Source organism: Rana temporaria, chromosome 7, assembly GCF_905171775.1.
Source record: "Rana temporaria chromosome 7, aRanTem1.1, whole genome shotgun sequence".
Lineage (NCBI taxonomy): Eukaryota > Metazoa > Chordata > Amphibia > Anura > Ranidae > Rana > Rana temporaria.
The window spans coordinates 36,418,233-36,437,131 of NC_053495.1; the positions used below are offsets into that span (position 1 = coordinate 36,418,233).

Consider the following 18,899-nt stretch of genomic DNA (forward strand, 5'->3'; position numbering starts at 1 on the left):
CAGGGAGCCCTTCAACGTTTAGGCTCCATGCACACTGAAGCTGATAAAAGCTATAAAAAAACGCCAATAGCTTTGTAGGGAGCCTTTCAACGTTTTTTTTTTGCGTTTTTGCAATAGCTTTAATCAGCAATTTTCAGTGTAGCTTCTTTTTTTTTTCAATGGATTAAAAAACGCTGGCACCGGCGTTTGAGCGTTTTTCAGCGTTTTTTCCCGCCAAAAGCAAATTTCGGGCGTTCAGAAAAAAGCCAATAAACTCCAAAGCTCATTAACACTAAAAAATGCCCAGGTGTGCATTGGCACATAGACTAACATAGAGTTCAGTTTATGGGCTTAAAAAATAAATTTAAAAAATAAAATAAAAAGCCAAAATGCCAATTAACTGCAGTTTATCATCTTCAGTATGTATGGAGCCTAAAGCGGAGCGCCAGTCCCTCCCCCCAAAAATACTGTAGCTGCTGACTTTTTAATATTAGGACACTTGCTTGTCCAGGGATCCCACAATGTCAGCACCCGAGCCGATTTTTCAATTGGCTCTCTGATGCTGCCCTTGCCATCTCGTGTGAGGGAAAACGCCTTGCAGCTTCACAGCCGGTTCCCTACTGCGCATGCGCAAAGTACGCTGCACTTTGTGAATAGCCCGGCGGCGGGAAAGGAGGAGGGGGATCAAACTTCCGAGTGACTGCCATGGAGCTCCACTTTAACCCTATAATATCACTACAAGTCGCTGTGCAAAAGCTGGTGGGGCAAACTTTAAAGGGAATCCGTTGCTTTGCCCTAGCTGGACAAAGCATTGGTTCATTTTAAACGAAAATTATATACACAAATATATTATATATTAGCGGTGCGCCAAAATTAACATTTTCTTATTGTAAGGGGTTAGCTCGGTAGCGGAGTGTGTGACCCCCTGGATGGGTTCACTACACACTGAATTTATACAGACAGGCAGTCGAAGACGGTTGAAAACAAAGATTTTGGTTTATTCTTCCATCTTGCTGGAAACAAGTGCAAGCATCCAAACAGCATAAACAAAATCAAACACAAAATAAACTCTGGCCACTTGGGGCGTCTATCTTCACCACACAGGAACCTATCTATGGAGTCTAGCACAGCCTACTGCTGGGTATACACTGCTGATCGTACAGCAGAAAAACAATAGTCTCTTTTTGATTTTTATCACACAGAAAAATCGATAACCACCTCACCTCCTCAGAAGACTTTCAGCTACTGCTCTCTTTCACTCAAAGCCTCAGGCTGCAGAAAATCAGTGGTAATCCTCTGGATTACTTATAGAGGCTTTAATTGCCTCATCCTGAACAGCTGAAGTCTTCCAACGCCCTTAGGGCCCTTTCACACATACGGACAAACGGTCAGTTGATTACAAGTCCGTTTACGAACTTGTAATGTATCCCTATGGGATTGCAGACGTTGGCGGAGGAGCATCCGCTAACGTCTGCAACCGTCCGCAAAGATCCGCTTTTGCGGACGGAAGAAAACCCTATTTTTCTTCCGTCTGGCGGAACGGATCGGATGTATACGGACAGACGGTCCGTATTCATCCGAATCCCCATAGGGGAGAGCGGAGGAGAGACAGGGCGGTCTCTGCACTGTGTGCGGGGACCGCCCTGTCCGCCGGCAGCTCAGCGGGGATTACGGAGGAATCCCCGCTGAGCCGACGGACAAACGGAGCGGATCAATTACGGATCCGCTCCGTGTGAAAGAGCCCTTAGGCCTCTTCTGGCCACCCTTGCAGTCGACGCCTAATAACAATTGGTGTATTGTCTAAACAAGGCAGAAATGTATATATATATATATATATATATATATTATATATATATATATATACACACACACACACACACACACACACACACACACACACACACACATATACACACACACTCTGAGAACACCCATCACATTTTTGTAAATATTTTCTTCTATCTTTTCATGTGACAACACTGAAGAAATGACACTTTGCTACAATGTAAAGTAGTGAGAGTTCAGCTTGTATAACAGTGTAAATTTGCTGTTCCTTCAAAATGACAACACACAGCCATTAATGGCACAACACTGAAAACCCCATTTTCAGATGCTGAAATTTCAGTGCATCACTTGGTTGAGCTGGTACCATGACGGCTTCCCCAGGTTTCCTTTCTCTTGCAGCATCCTATAGAGCCACCCTTGCATGCAGGGACTAGAGTTGTGCCTCCCCACACCGTGTGCATCAATAGCACAACACAGCCCCATAACCCAGGATGGCAAGGCATTCCTCTTCTTCCCCTCCCTTCTCAAAACTAAGAGACTGACTGGAGACCGCACTGTCCACACTTTTCTTTTGAGGACCACATGTTCTGGAGAACAGCACAGAGAGCAAGAGCCAGCAGCATTGAAAGTTGTAGACTGCAAGTGCTGGGGTAGGAATTTGAATAGTTTACTGTTCACGTATATTTAATTTCGCTTAATTTTTTACGATAAAAACTTCTGATATTTTATTACTACTTAAAAGAAAAATCAGACTCTGTTGCAGTGCTGTTAGTCAAATACTGGAGACAAAAGCAGCGACAGTGTGTTTCTGCTCTTTCACTGGCAAACCAGCAAGCTGGGGATTGTTTTCTGACCAAACTGCACAGAAGTCAGATAGCTGCTTATGCAGTGTGGCAGGGGTGCCAAAAATCAAACACTAAACACATTTATAAATCGTTAGGTAAACCTGCCTATGAATGGCTGGAGTAGTGCCCAGCCTGACTGTTTTGATCCACTTGTGAGATAGGAAGTGGTCTCACTGCAGGAACACAAGGCTATATACTGTATGTGGCTGAGACTATATACAGATTATACAGCATGCCCACTGGGCCCAAACTAGTTAAAGCGGGGGTTCACCGTACATAACACTTTATCCCCCTAGATGGATGCTCGTTTTGTCTAGGGGAATCGGCTAGTTGTTTTAAAATATGAGCTGTACTTACCGTTTACAAGATGCATCTTCTCCGCCGCTTCCGGGTATGGGCTGCGGGACTGGGCGTTCCTAATTTGATTGACAGTCTTCCGACGGTCGCATCCATCGCGTCACGATTTTCCGAAAGAAGCCGAACGTCGGTGCGCAGGCGCAGTATAGAGCCGCACCGACGTTCGGCTTCTTTCGGCTACGAGTGACGCGATGGATGCGACCGTCGGAAGCCTCTCGGAAGACTGTCAATCAAGAAGGAACGCCCGCTCCCGAAGACCCATACCCGGAAGCGACGGAGAAGATGCATCTCGAAAACGGTAAGTACAGCTCATATTTTAAAACAACTAGCCGATTCCCCTAGACAAAACGAGCATCAATCTAGGGGAAAAAGAAAAAAAAAAGATCATTGGGTGAACTCCCGCTTTAAAGTGACAGAAAACATGGAAATCAGCTTGGAGCGATTGAATCTGCACGACAACTGGGGAACTAGCATTTTTCAGATAGCAACTCTCCTATTTAGGTCAACAATTTCCTTAAAAAGTTGACGTAAAACACGGTGGCTAAAAATCGATAAAAAAAAAAAAGAAGAAAGAAAGATCTTTTATTTTGATGCATTCACACAATTTCACAGTAAACATGAGATAAAAACAAAGTTCAGGAATATTCCTTTATCTCATTGTTTTGTAAACCTATGTACACTTCAAACTGTATGAGTCTTTACATTTAAAGAGCACCTGTCATTTCAGACCCATCATGGCAGCACCTGTTAGCGGGAATCCACTCACCTGCTGCTGCCACGTCCCTCCCCTTGTGTCACTGCCGCATCACCAGCCGTCCCATTAAAGTGAATGAGACTGTCGGTAAGTCAACAGAGGGTCAGATGAGGAGCTGCTGCAGGACAGAGATGACGAGAGTTGCTCTTTAAAAAATGATGATTTAAGTTGATCAAGTGGATTTAAAATCGAGCCTTTTTACTAGGGTTGTCCCGATAACGATACTAGTATCGGTATCAGGACCAATACTCGCACAAATGCTCCCGATGCCTTAGCCGATATCTGTGAGGGGAGCGGCGGGCGGTGCATCGAGCTGGCAGGGAGTGCAGCGTTCAGGGCTACCGGAGCCGTCACATATGGTCGCGGAAGTGACGCTCCGTGTTGACATCAGAGACCTTTATTAGAGACGTACCAAAACATATCGTCCGAAAATGGCGTTATTGGCATTTTGCCGATAGAGAAAAAGGTATAACGGTGCAGAAAACGCACACGGTTTGACTGTGCTTATGGTGTGTTTTTCATTAGTCATGTGACTCAAAAACCACATAAAAAATGTAACACGGGTGCGTTGATGCGTTCTTGCTGCGTTTTCAATGCATTTCAATGGGGAGGTGCGTTTTTGGTGCAGTTTTTTTTAACTGAGCAAAGATGCAGCAAGCAAGATTTAACACCACAAAGGACCAGTATGAAGACACACAAAGGATTTAAAGGGATGCATTTTTCTTGAGCCAAAAGTGACGATAATGGTCGACCATAAATTCATATTTAGAGCTAGACCGATATATCGGCCATATTTGATAAATCGGCATCAGCCGATTATTATCAAAATTAGGCCGATGTTTTACACTGACTGTCGTTCCTCCTCCCTTCTCCAACTGACAAGTAACGGAGAGGAGAGGAGAGAATGTCAACTCGATGTCAGGGGTTGGAGGGACCCAGCAGCTATATTACACCAGCCAATGGGATGGTATCTGGGCGGGCCACTACGTGTATGTGGCCCGCCCCCTTTCTAAAGCAGCCCAATCATTGGCTGGTGTAATTTAGCTGCTGGGTCCTGCCCACCCCTGACATCGAGCCGACAGCTCCTCTCTCCTCTGTTAGTTTCACACAGTTACACTCTGCTTAGTGCCACCCGCCAGTGCTACCGCCAATCAGTGCCACCTGCCAGTGCCAACCAGTTCCAATTGCCAGTGCCATCTGTCCCAAACTAGTGTCATCTGTCAGTTCCAAACCAGTGCCACCTGCTACTGCCAATAGTGCCATCTGTCAGTTCCAAACCAGTGCCACCTGCCAATGCCATCTGTCAGTTCCAAACCAGTGCCATATATCAGTTCCAAACCAGTGCCACCTGCCAATGCCATCTGTCAGTTCCAAACCAGTGCCATATATCAGTTCCAAACCAGTGCCACCTGCCAGTGCCATCTGTACTGAGGACATCAAGTGTGTGCTAGAGGAGTGGAGTGGGTGAGGGTTTTTTTTTTTTAAATTGGCCTAAAATATCGGCCACAAAAATCTGCATCATATCGGTCGCCACAATTTCTAAATATCGGCATCGGCGAGAGAAAATCCCATATCGGTCGTATGAATAGAGAAAGGACACCATGGGGGTAGGTAAAGTGCTGCTCACCCCTGTAAAAGTTGTATATGGAAGGGCTCCCCCGTGGGGTTTTTAGGCAGCAAAAAAGTAAAAATATATGCAACAAAATGACAATTGTGTATAAAAGTAGAAGGGTATTTAATGAGTAGAAAATGTAAAACAAAGAACTCTGGTATGATTTACAATAGGAAACGTATACACAAGGAATATTGCATCAAATTACAAGACAGTAATTTAGCATGAATGGCTAATGTTGGAGTCAAGTGATTTCTGACGCGTTTCAACCCCTGTAAGGGTCTTCTTCGGAGAAAAAGTATGATGCAACAGCTGTAATAAAAAATAAGCATAACAGTAAAACACATGGTAAAAAGTGCTATTTACCATGTGCTTTACTGTTATGCTTATTATTGGAGTCAAGTTATCACTTGACTCCAACATTAGCCATTCATGCTAATTACGGTCTTGTAATTTGATGCAATATTCCTTGTGTATACGTTTCCTATTGTAAATCATACCAGAGTTCATTGTTTTACATTTTCTACTCATTAAATACCCTTCTACTTTTATACACAATTGTCATTTTGTTGCATATATTTTTACTTTTTTGCTGCCTAAAAACCCCACGGGGGAGCCCTTCCATATACAATCCCATATCGGTCTACCTCTATTCATATTAATTTAAATTCACGAAAATTAATAAAAAAGTCGAATACAATACAATTATATATAAAAAATACACTAACCAAAAATATTGTGACACCTGCTTTTACACGCACATGAACTTTAATGGCATCCCAGTCTTAGTCCGTAGGGTTCAATATAAAGTTGGCCCACCCTATGCAGCTATAACAGTTTCAACTCTTCTTGGAAGGCTGTCCACAAGGTTTAGGAGTGTGTCTATGTGAATATTTGACCATTCTTCCAGAAGCACATTTGTGAGGTCAGGCACTGATGTCGGACGAGAAGGCTTGGCTCGCAGTCCCCGCTAATTCATCCCAAAGGTGTTTTATCAGGACTCTGTGCAAGCCAGTCAAGTTCCTCCACCTAAACCTTGTGGACAGCCTTCCTAGAAGAGTTTAAGCTGTTATAGCTGCAAAAGGTGGGCCAACTAAGACTGGGATGCCATTAAAGTTAATATGCATGGTGTCCCAATACTTTTTGCAATATAGTGTATATAGAATTTTTTAACAACTGTAATTTTCGATTTCGGCCAAGTGCTTCCTGAACTTTCAGTTTTGGCACCAAAATTTCCATTCGGTGCTCCAACCTTCATGGCAGTTTTCATCTACTTTAATAAATTCACTGCTGTGATTGCCATGCAGAAAACTTTGCAATCGACATTTGTATGTGAAAATGTGGGAAACCAGATATATCACATTCCAGGGGAGGGTTCAGACAGCTCCAAAATAACAATTGAGCCACACAGCAATGCCAGCCAAGACACAAATCAATTTGGCATTCACAGCATTTGTTCCATTGTTTGCGGGTACATATCAATTATTTCCTATGTCATACACAGTGTACCAATTTGTTTAAATTGACTGAAGTTCTTGTTTATCAAGGTCAGTGTACAACACAGCAATAACCTAAAAGAAGTAAATAATCTGGTGGGTTTTTGTTTTTTTTACCTCTTCCTACTAAGAAATAAAAAAGGCGCCTTCACTTGTCCCGGAGACACAACAGGAAGTGAAAGCAAATTTCACCAAGCCAGGGGAATTGTCAACGTAAAGAGCCGACACTGAACCAGGTATCCCCTTTCTGCTTCTTCACGTTTTTGTCATTTGTGACCCCATGAAGGAGATATCAGTTCACTTCCTTTCTCTGTGACAGAAGAGGTGTAGAAATAAAATTGTGGGTTTAAGCAATAATTTTCTGCCTACATACACGTGCTAAAAAGGGGTCCTTTCTTTACATCCCATAAAGTTTGCAAGAAATAAGTTGCAATAAGCAGTTGCCTTAGACACAGGAAGACACAGGTTGTACTAATAACCTAACAGGTTCTAATCCTTGTACATTTTACTGAAAATATGTTTTTGTTGCAATTTGTAAGAGATAAGTGGAAATCTACCCAAAGGGGACAGTAAATAAAACCAGATAGAGATTTGAGCCCCTTGATGACCAACACATGTCCCGTGAACCACATGCTGCCCACCAGCACTCTGTGCGGCCTGCCAAATCCTGGGCAGGGTCTGCCACCTTTTATTATTGGAGTCACTGTCACCAATGCTGGGGCTTATTCCAGCCATGGACACCAATGTCAGGGTTGATTTTTGCTGGCACCAATGCTGGCGGTTATCATTGCGGCCGCTGGCACCAATGCTGGCGGTTATCCAGGGCCGCCATCAGGAATGATGGGGCCCCTTACACAGCTTCAGACATGGGCCCCCTGGAGCAGAGAACCCGGGGGGGGGGGGTTGCTGCCGCCTGAAATTGAGAAGCGGGGGGGGGGCTGCCGCGAATTGAGAAGTGGGGGGTGCCCTTTACAAAAAAAGAATAAAGGGGGGTAGCCAACCAGGGCCCTTTAATAAAAAAACATATAAAAAAAATATATGTTTATTTTTTTATTTTTTAAAAAGGGAAGGTTGCCATCTGGGGCCCTGGGGGTCTAAAAAAAAATACATAAACAAAAAAAATAAAATAAACATTTATAAAAAAAAAAGGGGGGGTTTGCCACATGGGGCCCTGGGGACCTCTGAGCCCTTTAATAAATAAATTATATATATATATATATATAATTTTTAAAGGGGGTTACCACCCGGGCCCCTGGAGACCTCCGGGCCCCTTACAGGTGTACTGCCTGTACCCCCCTGATGGCGGCCCTGCGGTTATCATTGCGGCCGCTGGCACCAATGCTGCCGACACACTGCCGCACCAATGCTGCCGGTTATTTTTGTAGTCACAGACTTCAATGATGAGTCAAGGTCACAAATGATGGGGCTTATTTTTCTTTCACTTTCGCTTCTGTGTGTGGGTACAAAATACAGCAGGACCTTCAGGTGTTGAGATGCATTACAGTTCATTCATTTTAAATTAAATGTAAATTAAATACACCAAAATAAGCTTCTGCCATGCAGCCTTCTGAAAGCATCAGGGATCACATGTGGCGGTCTTCTATCATTTTCAAGTTCTAACCCTTCATCACTCCGTCCATAACGAAGTTAAAAAAGTTGGGCTTTCATTCACTTCATTCTTTGTAAAAGTCACTTTTAAGAGACCCTGTCACTAAGAAAAAAAAAATGCTCCTGTAGAAGATGCTTCACACTCAACTATTCCCTTGCTTGCTCTTAAACAAGCCGAACACTAGTAGAATGTAGAATTTAGTATATATATATATATATATATATATATATATATATATATATATATATATATATATATATATATAGGGTCAAACTGACATTTGTTTTCTGAACAGTTTGCAACAGTGTGTGTGCTTTTACGCATTTCGCAAATGAAAATCAAACAAAGAATTTGAAGTACGACATTTGGCAAGTCTCTATTGCCATTATCAAATGCATCGACGAGAAATTGTGTACAAACTTTTGTCTGAAAACCTACCAGTGTATCTCCAGAGTTAGAATTCTTTCCTCCATTGCTGTGCAAAACTGCCCATAGGATCTTCACATTTGACACCTCACCTGCACTTCCCACAGCATTCTGTGACTCCTCTCTATGGCTCCTATGACCTGTAGTTATGTAGGGCTGGTAGGATACCTACAGGATGCAGTGGGGGACAGGGGCATCGAAGTGCGTTATATGTGAAGATACTGCCTGACTTTAAGATTAAGCTTCTATGTTCCTCAGTTCCTCCTGCCAGCCTGTTGTCACCCCAGGATAGTGGGAGGAACCACAGAGCACAGCAGAAGACACAAGCATCCAATGCATTGATGTGTCATATGCGACGATCCTTTGGGTGACTTTACACAAAATACCACAAAATATTGTACAAATAGATGCTGTTAGAAGTGTCATCTTTTACAGGAGCATCTTTTTTTTTTAAGCAACAGGGTCACTTTAAAAAAAAAAAAAAAATGTATTCTTATTAGCCGACATTCAAAGATTAATCTAAGCAAACAGTACAGTTCACTGATAACCAATTCTTTATTACCTTTTGCATATCCTCCAAAGTGTAATCAACCTTTGGCTGGCTGCTATCCTCTTGCAGCTCAGTTGACACTTCCTCCTCCATCTCCTGTGTCTGGAGTGCGGTGACCAGGAGATCCGGCTGTTCTGAGTTCACAGGAGTTGCACTTCTTCCACTCTCTTCCATCTCTATATCGTCACTAGAGTGCATAAGCAGTGTTTCATTACCTTCCTCATCGGTTTTGCCTTCAGTGGAGTCAGTAACATCCATGCTTGATGGGGAAGAGCTAACTGCCATGGCGACCAGCGTACACCCTCTGCCTGGCAGCTCGTCATCGGAGTTGATTTCGCTGATGCTGCGACTGTCTAGCGATTGCACGCTGAAAGAGTCTATCCTTTCAAAGGCGTCGGAGGAAGAGCAACTCTCTGTGAGTTTCTGAAACTCATCCAAACGACCGTATTCCACGGAGGGAGATAAGAGCTGGAAAGAATTCTGCATTAAGTTGAGGTTGGCATCACCCTTGGCATCACCCACCTCCTGCCTGGAGCTGACAGAGCTCTCGCTGATCACACTTTCATGGTCCAATACCTCTATATCACTAGTTGTTGAGGTGCCAGAGGAAAAGTTGCTAACGGGAGGAGATGGGGTGTTGCTTTGCCTATCCTCAATTTTTTGGTCTTTTAGATCCAATGCATTGTCCTTGGTTTCTGGTGGAGCCACTGAATCATTAGGTTCCTCCTCTGCTTCGGGCTCCGAATGGTCTTTAAGAATTTCAGAATTCCCATCAGAGTCCTGGTTGGTTTCTGTAGGATCACATTTCTCCTCTAAAAAGTCCTCCGGCTCCACCAGTATCAAGTCCTCTCCACTGTCTCCAGACAAGTCAATTTCCGTCAGACTTTGGGCTGGGCTTGTCTGTTGCGATGTCTCTTCATTATCATCAGCATTTTCCTGCCTGACTTGGAGTACAGGATTGGGCGATGTCTCTTTTACTTCTTCTTTTGGTCTTTGAGACTTGGTGGGGGGCTTGGATACCACAGAACTAACTGTACCAGGGCTAACCTCTGATGAGGAGAGAAAGGCACCGAAAAAATTCTCAGATTCATCCACTACAGTTCGTCTGACCGGTTTGGTTATGGCCGTCGGTGACAGAACTACTTGCGTTTGGGTCTCTTCTAAATTTGCTCCCCAGTTGGAATTCTCCCAGCTCCCCTTAAGCGAACTGGTGCCTGAGAATAAAAAAAATAAACAAGTGTTAATACCTCCTAAACAGAGCGTGACTGTTTTGTGTGATGCACTTTCACTGTAAAAAAAATTACAAATATATGTGCAAGCTTTATTTTACTTCTTTATTATGCAAACTCTACCTTGTGGAATGTATACCGACACTTTGATCTAGCTTTAAAATGCAAAGCCTCTAAAAATTATATATATATATATATATATATATATATATATATATATATATATATATATATATATATATATATATATATATATATATATATATATCAATTGTTTGCATTATTAAACACCTCCTGACCGACCATTGTAGTAAAACAGCTTGTCAGGAAGCCTAATACTCTACAGGATGTTTAAAATCCTCCATGTCTACAGAGGGAATGCACACCAGGAGTACTCCCCATGTCTGTGAATGCATTGTGCAGCACAGACCACACACAAAATGCACAGAGCCTATCAGAGTGACTCTGTTCCTTTTTATAGCTGCAAACCAATCACATTGACCATAAGTGTACACAATGGCTGTGTTTACAAACATCCAGCCCCCCTCTTCGGGCCCTTTCACACGGGACAGATCCGTGATGATCCACCCCGTGAACCTCTGCTTGCTCATCGGGGGATCATTCTGCTGATCCCGGCTGAGCCAACAGATGACAAGGTGGTCCTTGCACACAGTGCAGGGACCGCCCTGTCAGATCTCTGCTCTCCCCTATGGGGGGGATCGGATGAACACGGACCGTCTGTCCGCGTTCACCCTATACGACCCGCAGACGGATGGAAAAATAGGATTTTCCTTCATCTGCAGAATCGGAGGATTGCGGACACTGATGAGATTGGGTGTCAGCAGGTGTTCATCCACTGACACCCTCTATCTGATAGGGATCAATGTATGTCCCTTTTTCATCTGTACACAGAGGCAGAGACAGGTAAAGAGAAAGGCAGCAGCACATATAAAAGGAAGGAAAACTTAAAGAAAATGAATGCAGCCAACACATCTAAGAATAGGCAAGCTGCAATAAATTATTTGTTTGCTTTTGGATTTAATACATTTTATTTTGTCATGTCTTCACTGCTTTCTGTGGCTCCGTTAGGGAGGTTCACTCTATTTGACACCTCAGGATTCCCTCACTTTGGAGGAATTTACTCTCACTTTCTGTTTTGTCTATGGGACAGGAAGTGAGGGGAAATCTCACGAAGGGGGCACAGATGAAAGAAAGAAAAAGGAAGAAGGTTATTACCCCCCCTGCCAACTTTAGAATAGTTGCTTGAGGCTAACAGTAACTAGTTCACTTTAATAACCAGTTCCATGGTGGTATTTTGTTCTGAAATTTTCACAAGGTGTGAACGGGGTAGGGAACACCAGCTGAAACCTGCCAGTTAACTGGAGAATATGATTAAGGCTGGGTTCACACTATTGTGAATTGGATGCAGCTTTCTCCGCATCCAACTCGCATAGCAGGAGATTGTGACTGGCTCTCTATGGAGCCAGTTCACACACCTCTGGAGCATCTTTTGGTCCGTTTCAAGTCCGAATTCAGCCAAAAATGTGGCCTGAAATCAGACCTGAACTGGTGAATGGAGACACACTGGATCACCTGCGTTGAGCCGTGCTCTAGTGTGAACCCAGCCTTAAAGAGGTTGTAAAGGTTTGTGTTTTCATCGTATGCATTAAGGTGAAAAAACACCTGGCAATGACGGCCCCCCCCCCAGTTTTACTTTCCTGAGCCCATTTACCTTCTCGTCCCCGGTGTCCTCTTCTCCACGGAGTCTCGGCATTGATTGGATCGATTGACAGCAGCGCAGCCATTGGCTCCCGCTGCTGTCAATCAAATCCAATGACGCGGGCGCCGGGGGGTGGGACTGAGACGTGTCTATGGACGTAAAGTGTATGAGACGGGAGCACGCCCACATGGTAACCCCCTCGGGAGAGAGCTTCCCCAGGGGGTTAGCTATTGCAGGAGTAGCCGAGACAGCCGCCGTGGGACCCCAGAAGAGGACGATCGGGGGCCACTCTGCGCAAAATGAAATTGCACAGTGGAGGCAAGTATGACATGTTTGTTTTAAAAAAAAAAATAGAATCTGAACCTTTACAACCCCTTTAAGAAAAAGTTTGCTGGATGTGAACATTGTCGTCCCCCCCCCCCCGGCACCACCACTATGTCACGTGCGCAAATGCACCCATGAGCTTCATTTGGACTTCGGGTCCCAGTAAATGATGGGTTCAGGTGTGTTCGGATCGTACCTGCCAGGTAGCCATCATTGCACACCGCCAAATCATAGGCAGTGAGGCATTTCTCAGCCTGCAGCTGCACAGGCTTTCTATGATTGGTGGTGTGCAGTGACGGCTTCCTAGGCGGGTATGATTTGAACACACCTAAGCCCATCATTAGTCCTAGCAGAGCACGGGGATACATCTTGTGCATGTACCTGTGATTTCCCACACAAATACAAGAAAGGTTTCAGACTCCCCTTGTTGCAGGCTTTGCACATGCATGGGAAACGCTGTGCATGCGCAGTACCTGAGTCCTGTGACACATCTGTGCACACACAGGGGGTGGGGAGAAATTCTCTCCTGGGGAAGAACTGCAGCAGAATGTCAGCAGGAAGAGGCAGGGAAGTCCAACATTGAGGGTGAAGATCTGATGTAAGCAGAATATTATGGACCCCACATTGGGGGAGGAGTGACAGCTGTGGGTGTCATGGTAACAGTGTGTGAGGTGGGGGGGATTCCCTTACCGTCCTGGAAGGGGGTGATAATGGAGTCAGCCCAGGCAGTCTCATCCTCCTTGATGTCCAGCACCCGGTCTATGGACTTCTGCGCCTGGGACAACGCCTGCTTGGCGAAGCTGGAGAGCTGAGAGGCGTTAAACCAGCTCATGGTGCCGGTCTGGCCTCCGCCGCAACCCCCTCCTCTCCCCGGGAGCCCAGTCGCCTCCACTTCCCGAACACGTAGCAGTAAACAAATCCCGACCTTGACGTCATCACACGGCGACACTGGCTGCCTTCCCGACGGCGGCTCACGTGATTGCAGGAGGTGGGGACAAACATGTGACCTGTCAGTGTCTGTCAGGCAGGATTCCACAGCCTGGAAAAGAATTCTTTCCTCCAACCGCCACTTGTAGAGCTTCCCAGTCAGAGAACATCAGATATAGAGTGGAAATGTCCCCCATGCCAGTATAATAATACAACCAAAACATTACTCATGTACATTTGGGATTTTATCAGAGTTGTTGACTGTTACATAATAAACCACTCACGACCATAGCTCCCAACTGTCCCTGATTTGGATCAATGACCCTCTTTGCCCCTCATTTTGGTCTGATCTATATAGATGTATATAAAATGCACTTTTTATCTTTCAAAAAGTGTTTCCCAGTGCTAAACCTTCTAAATTGCTGCATTTGTAAAGTTTAAAAGCCAAAATAAAGAAATAGTAGTGGTAAAAAAAAAAAAAAAAATCCCTTGTGGATTGAATTATCCTTTTTTTTGTTAATTCTACTTTAAGGAACTTTAAGGGGTGTGGCAGGGGGTGTGTCCAACGCCTACATACATTTGCTAGTAGGTGTCCCTCATTGCCATCTCAAATGTTTGGAGGTATGCTCACGTCACTGCGAAAAATGGGCATAGTTTAAAGCAGGAGTTCACCCTAAAAAAAAAATTTAAGATTAGATTCATGCTCATTTTGTCTAGGGGAATCGGGTAGTTTTTTTTTAAATCGAAGCAGTACTTACCGTTTTAGAGAGCGATCTTCTCCGCCGCTTCCGGGTATGGGTCTTTGGGACTGGGCGTTCCTTCTTGATTGACATTCTTCCAACAGGCTTCCGACGGTCGCATCTATCACGTCACGAGTAGCCGAAAGAAGCCGAACGTCGGTGCGGCTCTATACGACGCCTGCGCACCGACGTTCGGCTACTTTCGGAAAATCGTGACGCGATAGATGCGACCGTCGGAAGACTGTCAATCAAGAAGGAACGCCCAGTCCAGCAGCCCATACCCGGAAGCGACGGAGAAGATGTATCTCTAAAACGGTAAGTACGTCTTCGATTGTAAAAAAAAACACCCGATTCCCCTTGACAAAATGAGCATCAATCTAATGTTAAAAATTGTCATTTCTGGGTGAACCTCCACTTTAAGTTACGCTAAATATTGGGTGTGACTTAAAGCGGGAGTTCACCCATTTAAAAAAAAAAAAAAAATCTCCCCTTAGCTTCCTGCTCGTTCGGTCTAGGGGAATCGGCTATTTATATTAAAATATGTGCAGTACTTACCCGTTTTCGAGCTGCATCTTCTTCCGTCGCTTCCGGGTATGGGTCTTCGGGAGCGGGCGTTCCTTCTTGATTGACATTCTTCCGAGAGGCTTCCGACGGTCGCATCCATCGCGTCACTCGTAGCCGAAAGAAGCCGAACGTCGGTGCGGCTCTATACTGCGCCTGCGCACCGACGTTCGGCTTCTTTCGGAAAATCGTGACGCGATGGATGCGACCGTCGGAAGCCTCTCGGAAACCTGTCAATCAAGAAGGAACGCCCATTCCCGCAGCCCATACCCGGAAGCGACGGAGAGGATGCGTCTTGTAAACGGGTAAGTACTGCACATATTTTAAAATAAATAGCCGATTCCCCTAGTAATAACGAGCAGGAATCTAAGGGGGAAAAGTGCCCTCTAAGGGTGAACCCCCGCTTTAAATGGCTGTGATTAAATAGAGTTTGAGATGACATACATAGTGGAGAATGTGGTAATATACAGGGAAAGAGAAAATGGGAGGGGGAGAGACAGAAAGTAAGAAATAAAGGGGGAAAGAGGGATGGAGAGCGAGAAGGAAAGAAACAAAGAGGGATTAAGGGAGAGAGAAAGAAAGAAAAGGAAGGAAAGAAAGAGGGATGGAGGGAGAGAAGGAAAGAAAGAATGAAAGAGTGATGAAGGGAGAGAGAAAGAAAAAGAGATGGAAGTAAAGAAAGAGTGATGGAGGGAGACAGAAAAAGAGAAGGAAAGAGAGAAGAAATTAAAGAAACAGGGATGGAGGGAGAAGGTAGGATGGAGGGAGAAAGAGAGAGGGAGGAGGAAGAAAGGAGGGATGGAGAGAGGAAGATAGAGAAGGATGGAAAAAAAGAGGGATGGAGAGAGAGAGAAATAGAGAGAAGGAAGGAAAGAAAGAGGGATGGAGAGAGAAAGAAAGAGAAGGAACGAAAGAAAGGGGGATGGAGAAAGAAAGAAAGAAAGAGAAGGAACGAAAGAAAGAGGGATGGAGAGAGAAAGAAAGGAAGTAAAGGAAGAGGGATGGAGAGAGAAAGAAAGAAAGAGAAGGAAGGAAAGAAAGAGGGATGGAGAGAGAAAGAAAGAAGGAAGGAAAGAAAGAAGGGTGGAGGGAGAGAAATGAAAAGAAAAGGCAAGAAAGATAGAGGGAAAGGGAGAGAGAGAGAGAGAGAGAGAGAGAAGAAAGAGGGATTTAGGGAGAGAGAAAGAAAGGGAAGGAAGGAAAGAAAGAGGGGTGTAGGGATAAAGAAAAAAAAAGAGACAGAAGGAAGGAAAGAAAGAGGGATGGAGGGAGACAGAAGTAAAGACAAAAGAAGGAAAGAAAGAAAAAGCCAATAGCTGCAGTTTGTCCTCCCTTTTTACATCATCCATAATCTCCCGACACCCAGCCAATGTGGGTTGGTCTGTATGACAATCAGGTGATGACGGAGCGGTGCCATCTTTTTATGGGGGATCGGACCCCCCCGGCCAAGTTCGCCCCTGCCCATTACAATGCCAGGCTCAGACCGGGACATCGGTCTGATTTCTGTGACTGTCCCGGGCAGATTGGGACTGTTGGCAACTATGTTCTCTATTAGATTGAGATCTGGTGACCGTGGAGCCCATTGGAGTACAGTGATCTCATTGTCATGTTGAAGAAACCAGTGGTGAGATGATTTGAGCTTTGTGACATGGTGCATTATCCTGCTGGAAGGAGCCATCAGAAGATGGGTATACTGTAGTTATAAAGGGATGGACATGGTCAGCAACAATACTCAGGTAGGTCGTGGCATTTAAGCGATGCTCAATTGGTACTAAGGGGCCCAAAGTGTGCCAAGAAAATTTCCTCCACACCATTCCACCACCAGCCTGAATCGTTGATACAAGGCGGGATGGATCCATGCTTTCATGTTGTTTATGACAAATTCAGAACCTACTATCTGAATGTCACAGCTGAAATCAAGACTCATCAGACCAGGCAACCTTTTCCCAGTTTTCTATTGACCAATTTTAGTGAGCCTGTGCGAATTGTAGCCTCAGTTTCCTGCTCTTAGCTAACAGGTGTGGAACCCAATGTGGTTTGATGTGTTGTGCGTTCAGAGATGGTATTCTGCACACCTTGGTTGTAACGAGTGGTTATTTGAGTTACTGTTGCCTTTCTATCATCTCAGACCAGTCTGCCCATTCCCCTCTGACATCAACAAGGCATTTTCATCCACACAACTGGTGCTCACTGGATATTTTCCCAGCAGATCAGCAGTTTTTGAAATACTCAGACTAGCCCGTCTGGCACCAACAACCATGGCACGTTCAGTCACTTAAATCCTCTTTCTTCCCCATTCGGATGCTCAGTTTGAACTTCAGCAAATCGTCTTCAGCATGTCTAGATGCCAAAATGCATTAAGTTGCTGCCATGTGATTGGCCGATTAACAATTCGTACACACAATCCGATTGTTGGCCAACCGAGCATTTTACATTTTTGTTCAAAGGGCGTGTGCCTGGATCTTGTCTTGCATACTAATCTGGATGAGCTGGTGATTTGATACATGCTGTTTTTATTGTTATTTCTTGTAAGTGTAACTTTTTAGGGGGGCTTTTTTAATAAATTCAAAAGCAGAGAACACTATGGTACTTGTGTTTTTTGTTTCATGTCCTTAACCCCTGGATAAGTGGAATTGATTATTAAAAAGCAAATGGAGGAAGGTGGTGTTTGGAGACAATTTATACGTTCATTACCCACACAGAGGTGCAGTCTGGAGACTGTAGGAATTGTTACCATTGGTAAAGTGGACTGATCGTGGTGGACACATGGAGTGATCCATCTGAGTTTTATACTCATCCTTGAGGTGAGCAGGCATTTTAGCAGGTGTTCGTGGTGGTCAGTGCACACGCCCACTAACACAGCTCCTTTCTCTATCTGCAACGTAGAGAGCGTCCGGATTCTCCTGTAGTCCAAGGGAGGGGGTGAGCACGACACTCCACACCAGGGAGAAAGCCTTGCATTACTGTGTGGAGTTACAGACAGTAGAACAGGAAGTGAGGATTTCTCAGAAGAAATAAGGACATTTAAAAGCAAAATCGAAGGATGAGGTAAGTGAAGAAGGACTGCACTGAGGTAAAAGAAGCTATTTAGGGAAAAAAAATGTACCTTTACAACCCCTTTAATTGCAAAAAAAGATTTCCAATTCCTGGGCTATCCTTTTCTCATATTCTGGTTCTTTCAGGAGTGTCTCGTTAATCTTCCAGTTCCATTCCCGGGGACCAGAGTCTCCCCATTCTATGACACAGTTTGTGCATGATCCAATAATGTAAATTAACCTATGGAGGCCTCCAATATACATGACAGGGCAGTCAGATACAAAGACATAATCAATTCTAGCATATGTCTTATGTTTTGCTGGGAAGAAGGTGTAGTCCCTGTCATGTACATGGAGAGTTCTCCAACTGCCCATTAATTGCACATTTTGCAGAAGTCTCTTTGCTCTGCACAGTTTTGCATAGGATAGATGGGAGGCACCCTTTGAGACATCAAGAGCAGGATCTAATGCCATATTCAGATCCCCTCCCATCATCAGGATCCCCTCTTTATTTTGGTGTACTAAATTTAGATCTGTCTCAAGGGCTAAAACTTGATCCTCATTCGGTAGATATAGGTTAACTAAAGTAACCTTTTGCTCACATAGAAGTCCCTTTACAATAAGGAGATGTCCTGCGTCATCCGCAATTATCTTTGATTCCTCTCATGGCATCTGTTTTGCGAAGATAATTGATACTCCATTTGCCTTTGTGGTCTAAGAGGCACTGTGGTACACGGTAAGAAATCTATGGTTCCCCAATCTTGGAATTCTGTCATTTCTAAAATGTGTTTCTTGTAGAAAAATAATTTGGGATTTAAGTTTCCTTAGTTCAGCTAGCAAGCTAGTACATTTCTCTGGACTATTTAACCCCTTCACATTATAAGAGGTTAGAGTTATCCTGGTCATTTTAACGTTTAATTCTAACAGACCCCTGACAAGGGGAGAAGGGG

At 44.3% G+C, this 18,899-nt stretch overlaps 1 protein-coding gene across 1 annotated transcript in view; it reads right to left on the reverse strand.

The window, feature by feature from the left end:
- TMF1 (TATA element modulatory factor 1) overlaps positions 1-13,625 on the reverse strand; it is a 54,454-nt gene extending 40,829 nt beyond the window's left edge. Inside the window, exons 1-2 of the mRNA XM_040359202.1 lie at positions 13,377-13,625; positions 9,426-10,627 (exon numbers count right to left, since the gene is read on the reverse strand). Coding sequence (XP_040215136.1) covers positions 9,426-10,627; positions 13,377-13,518 — 1,344 coding nt within the window. The 5' untranslated portion in view covers positions 13,519-13,625. The remainder of the gene's footprint in view (positions 1-9,425; positions 10,628-13,376) is intronic.
- Between the last annotated feature and the right edge of the window lie 5,274 nt (positions 13,626-18,899).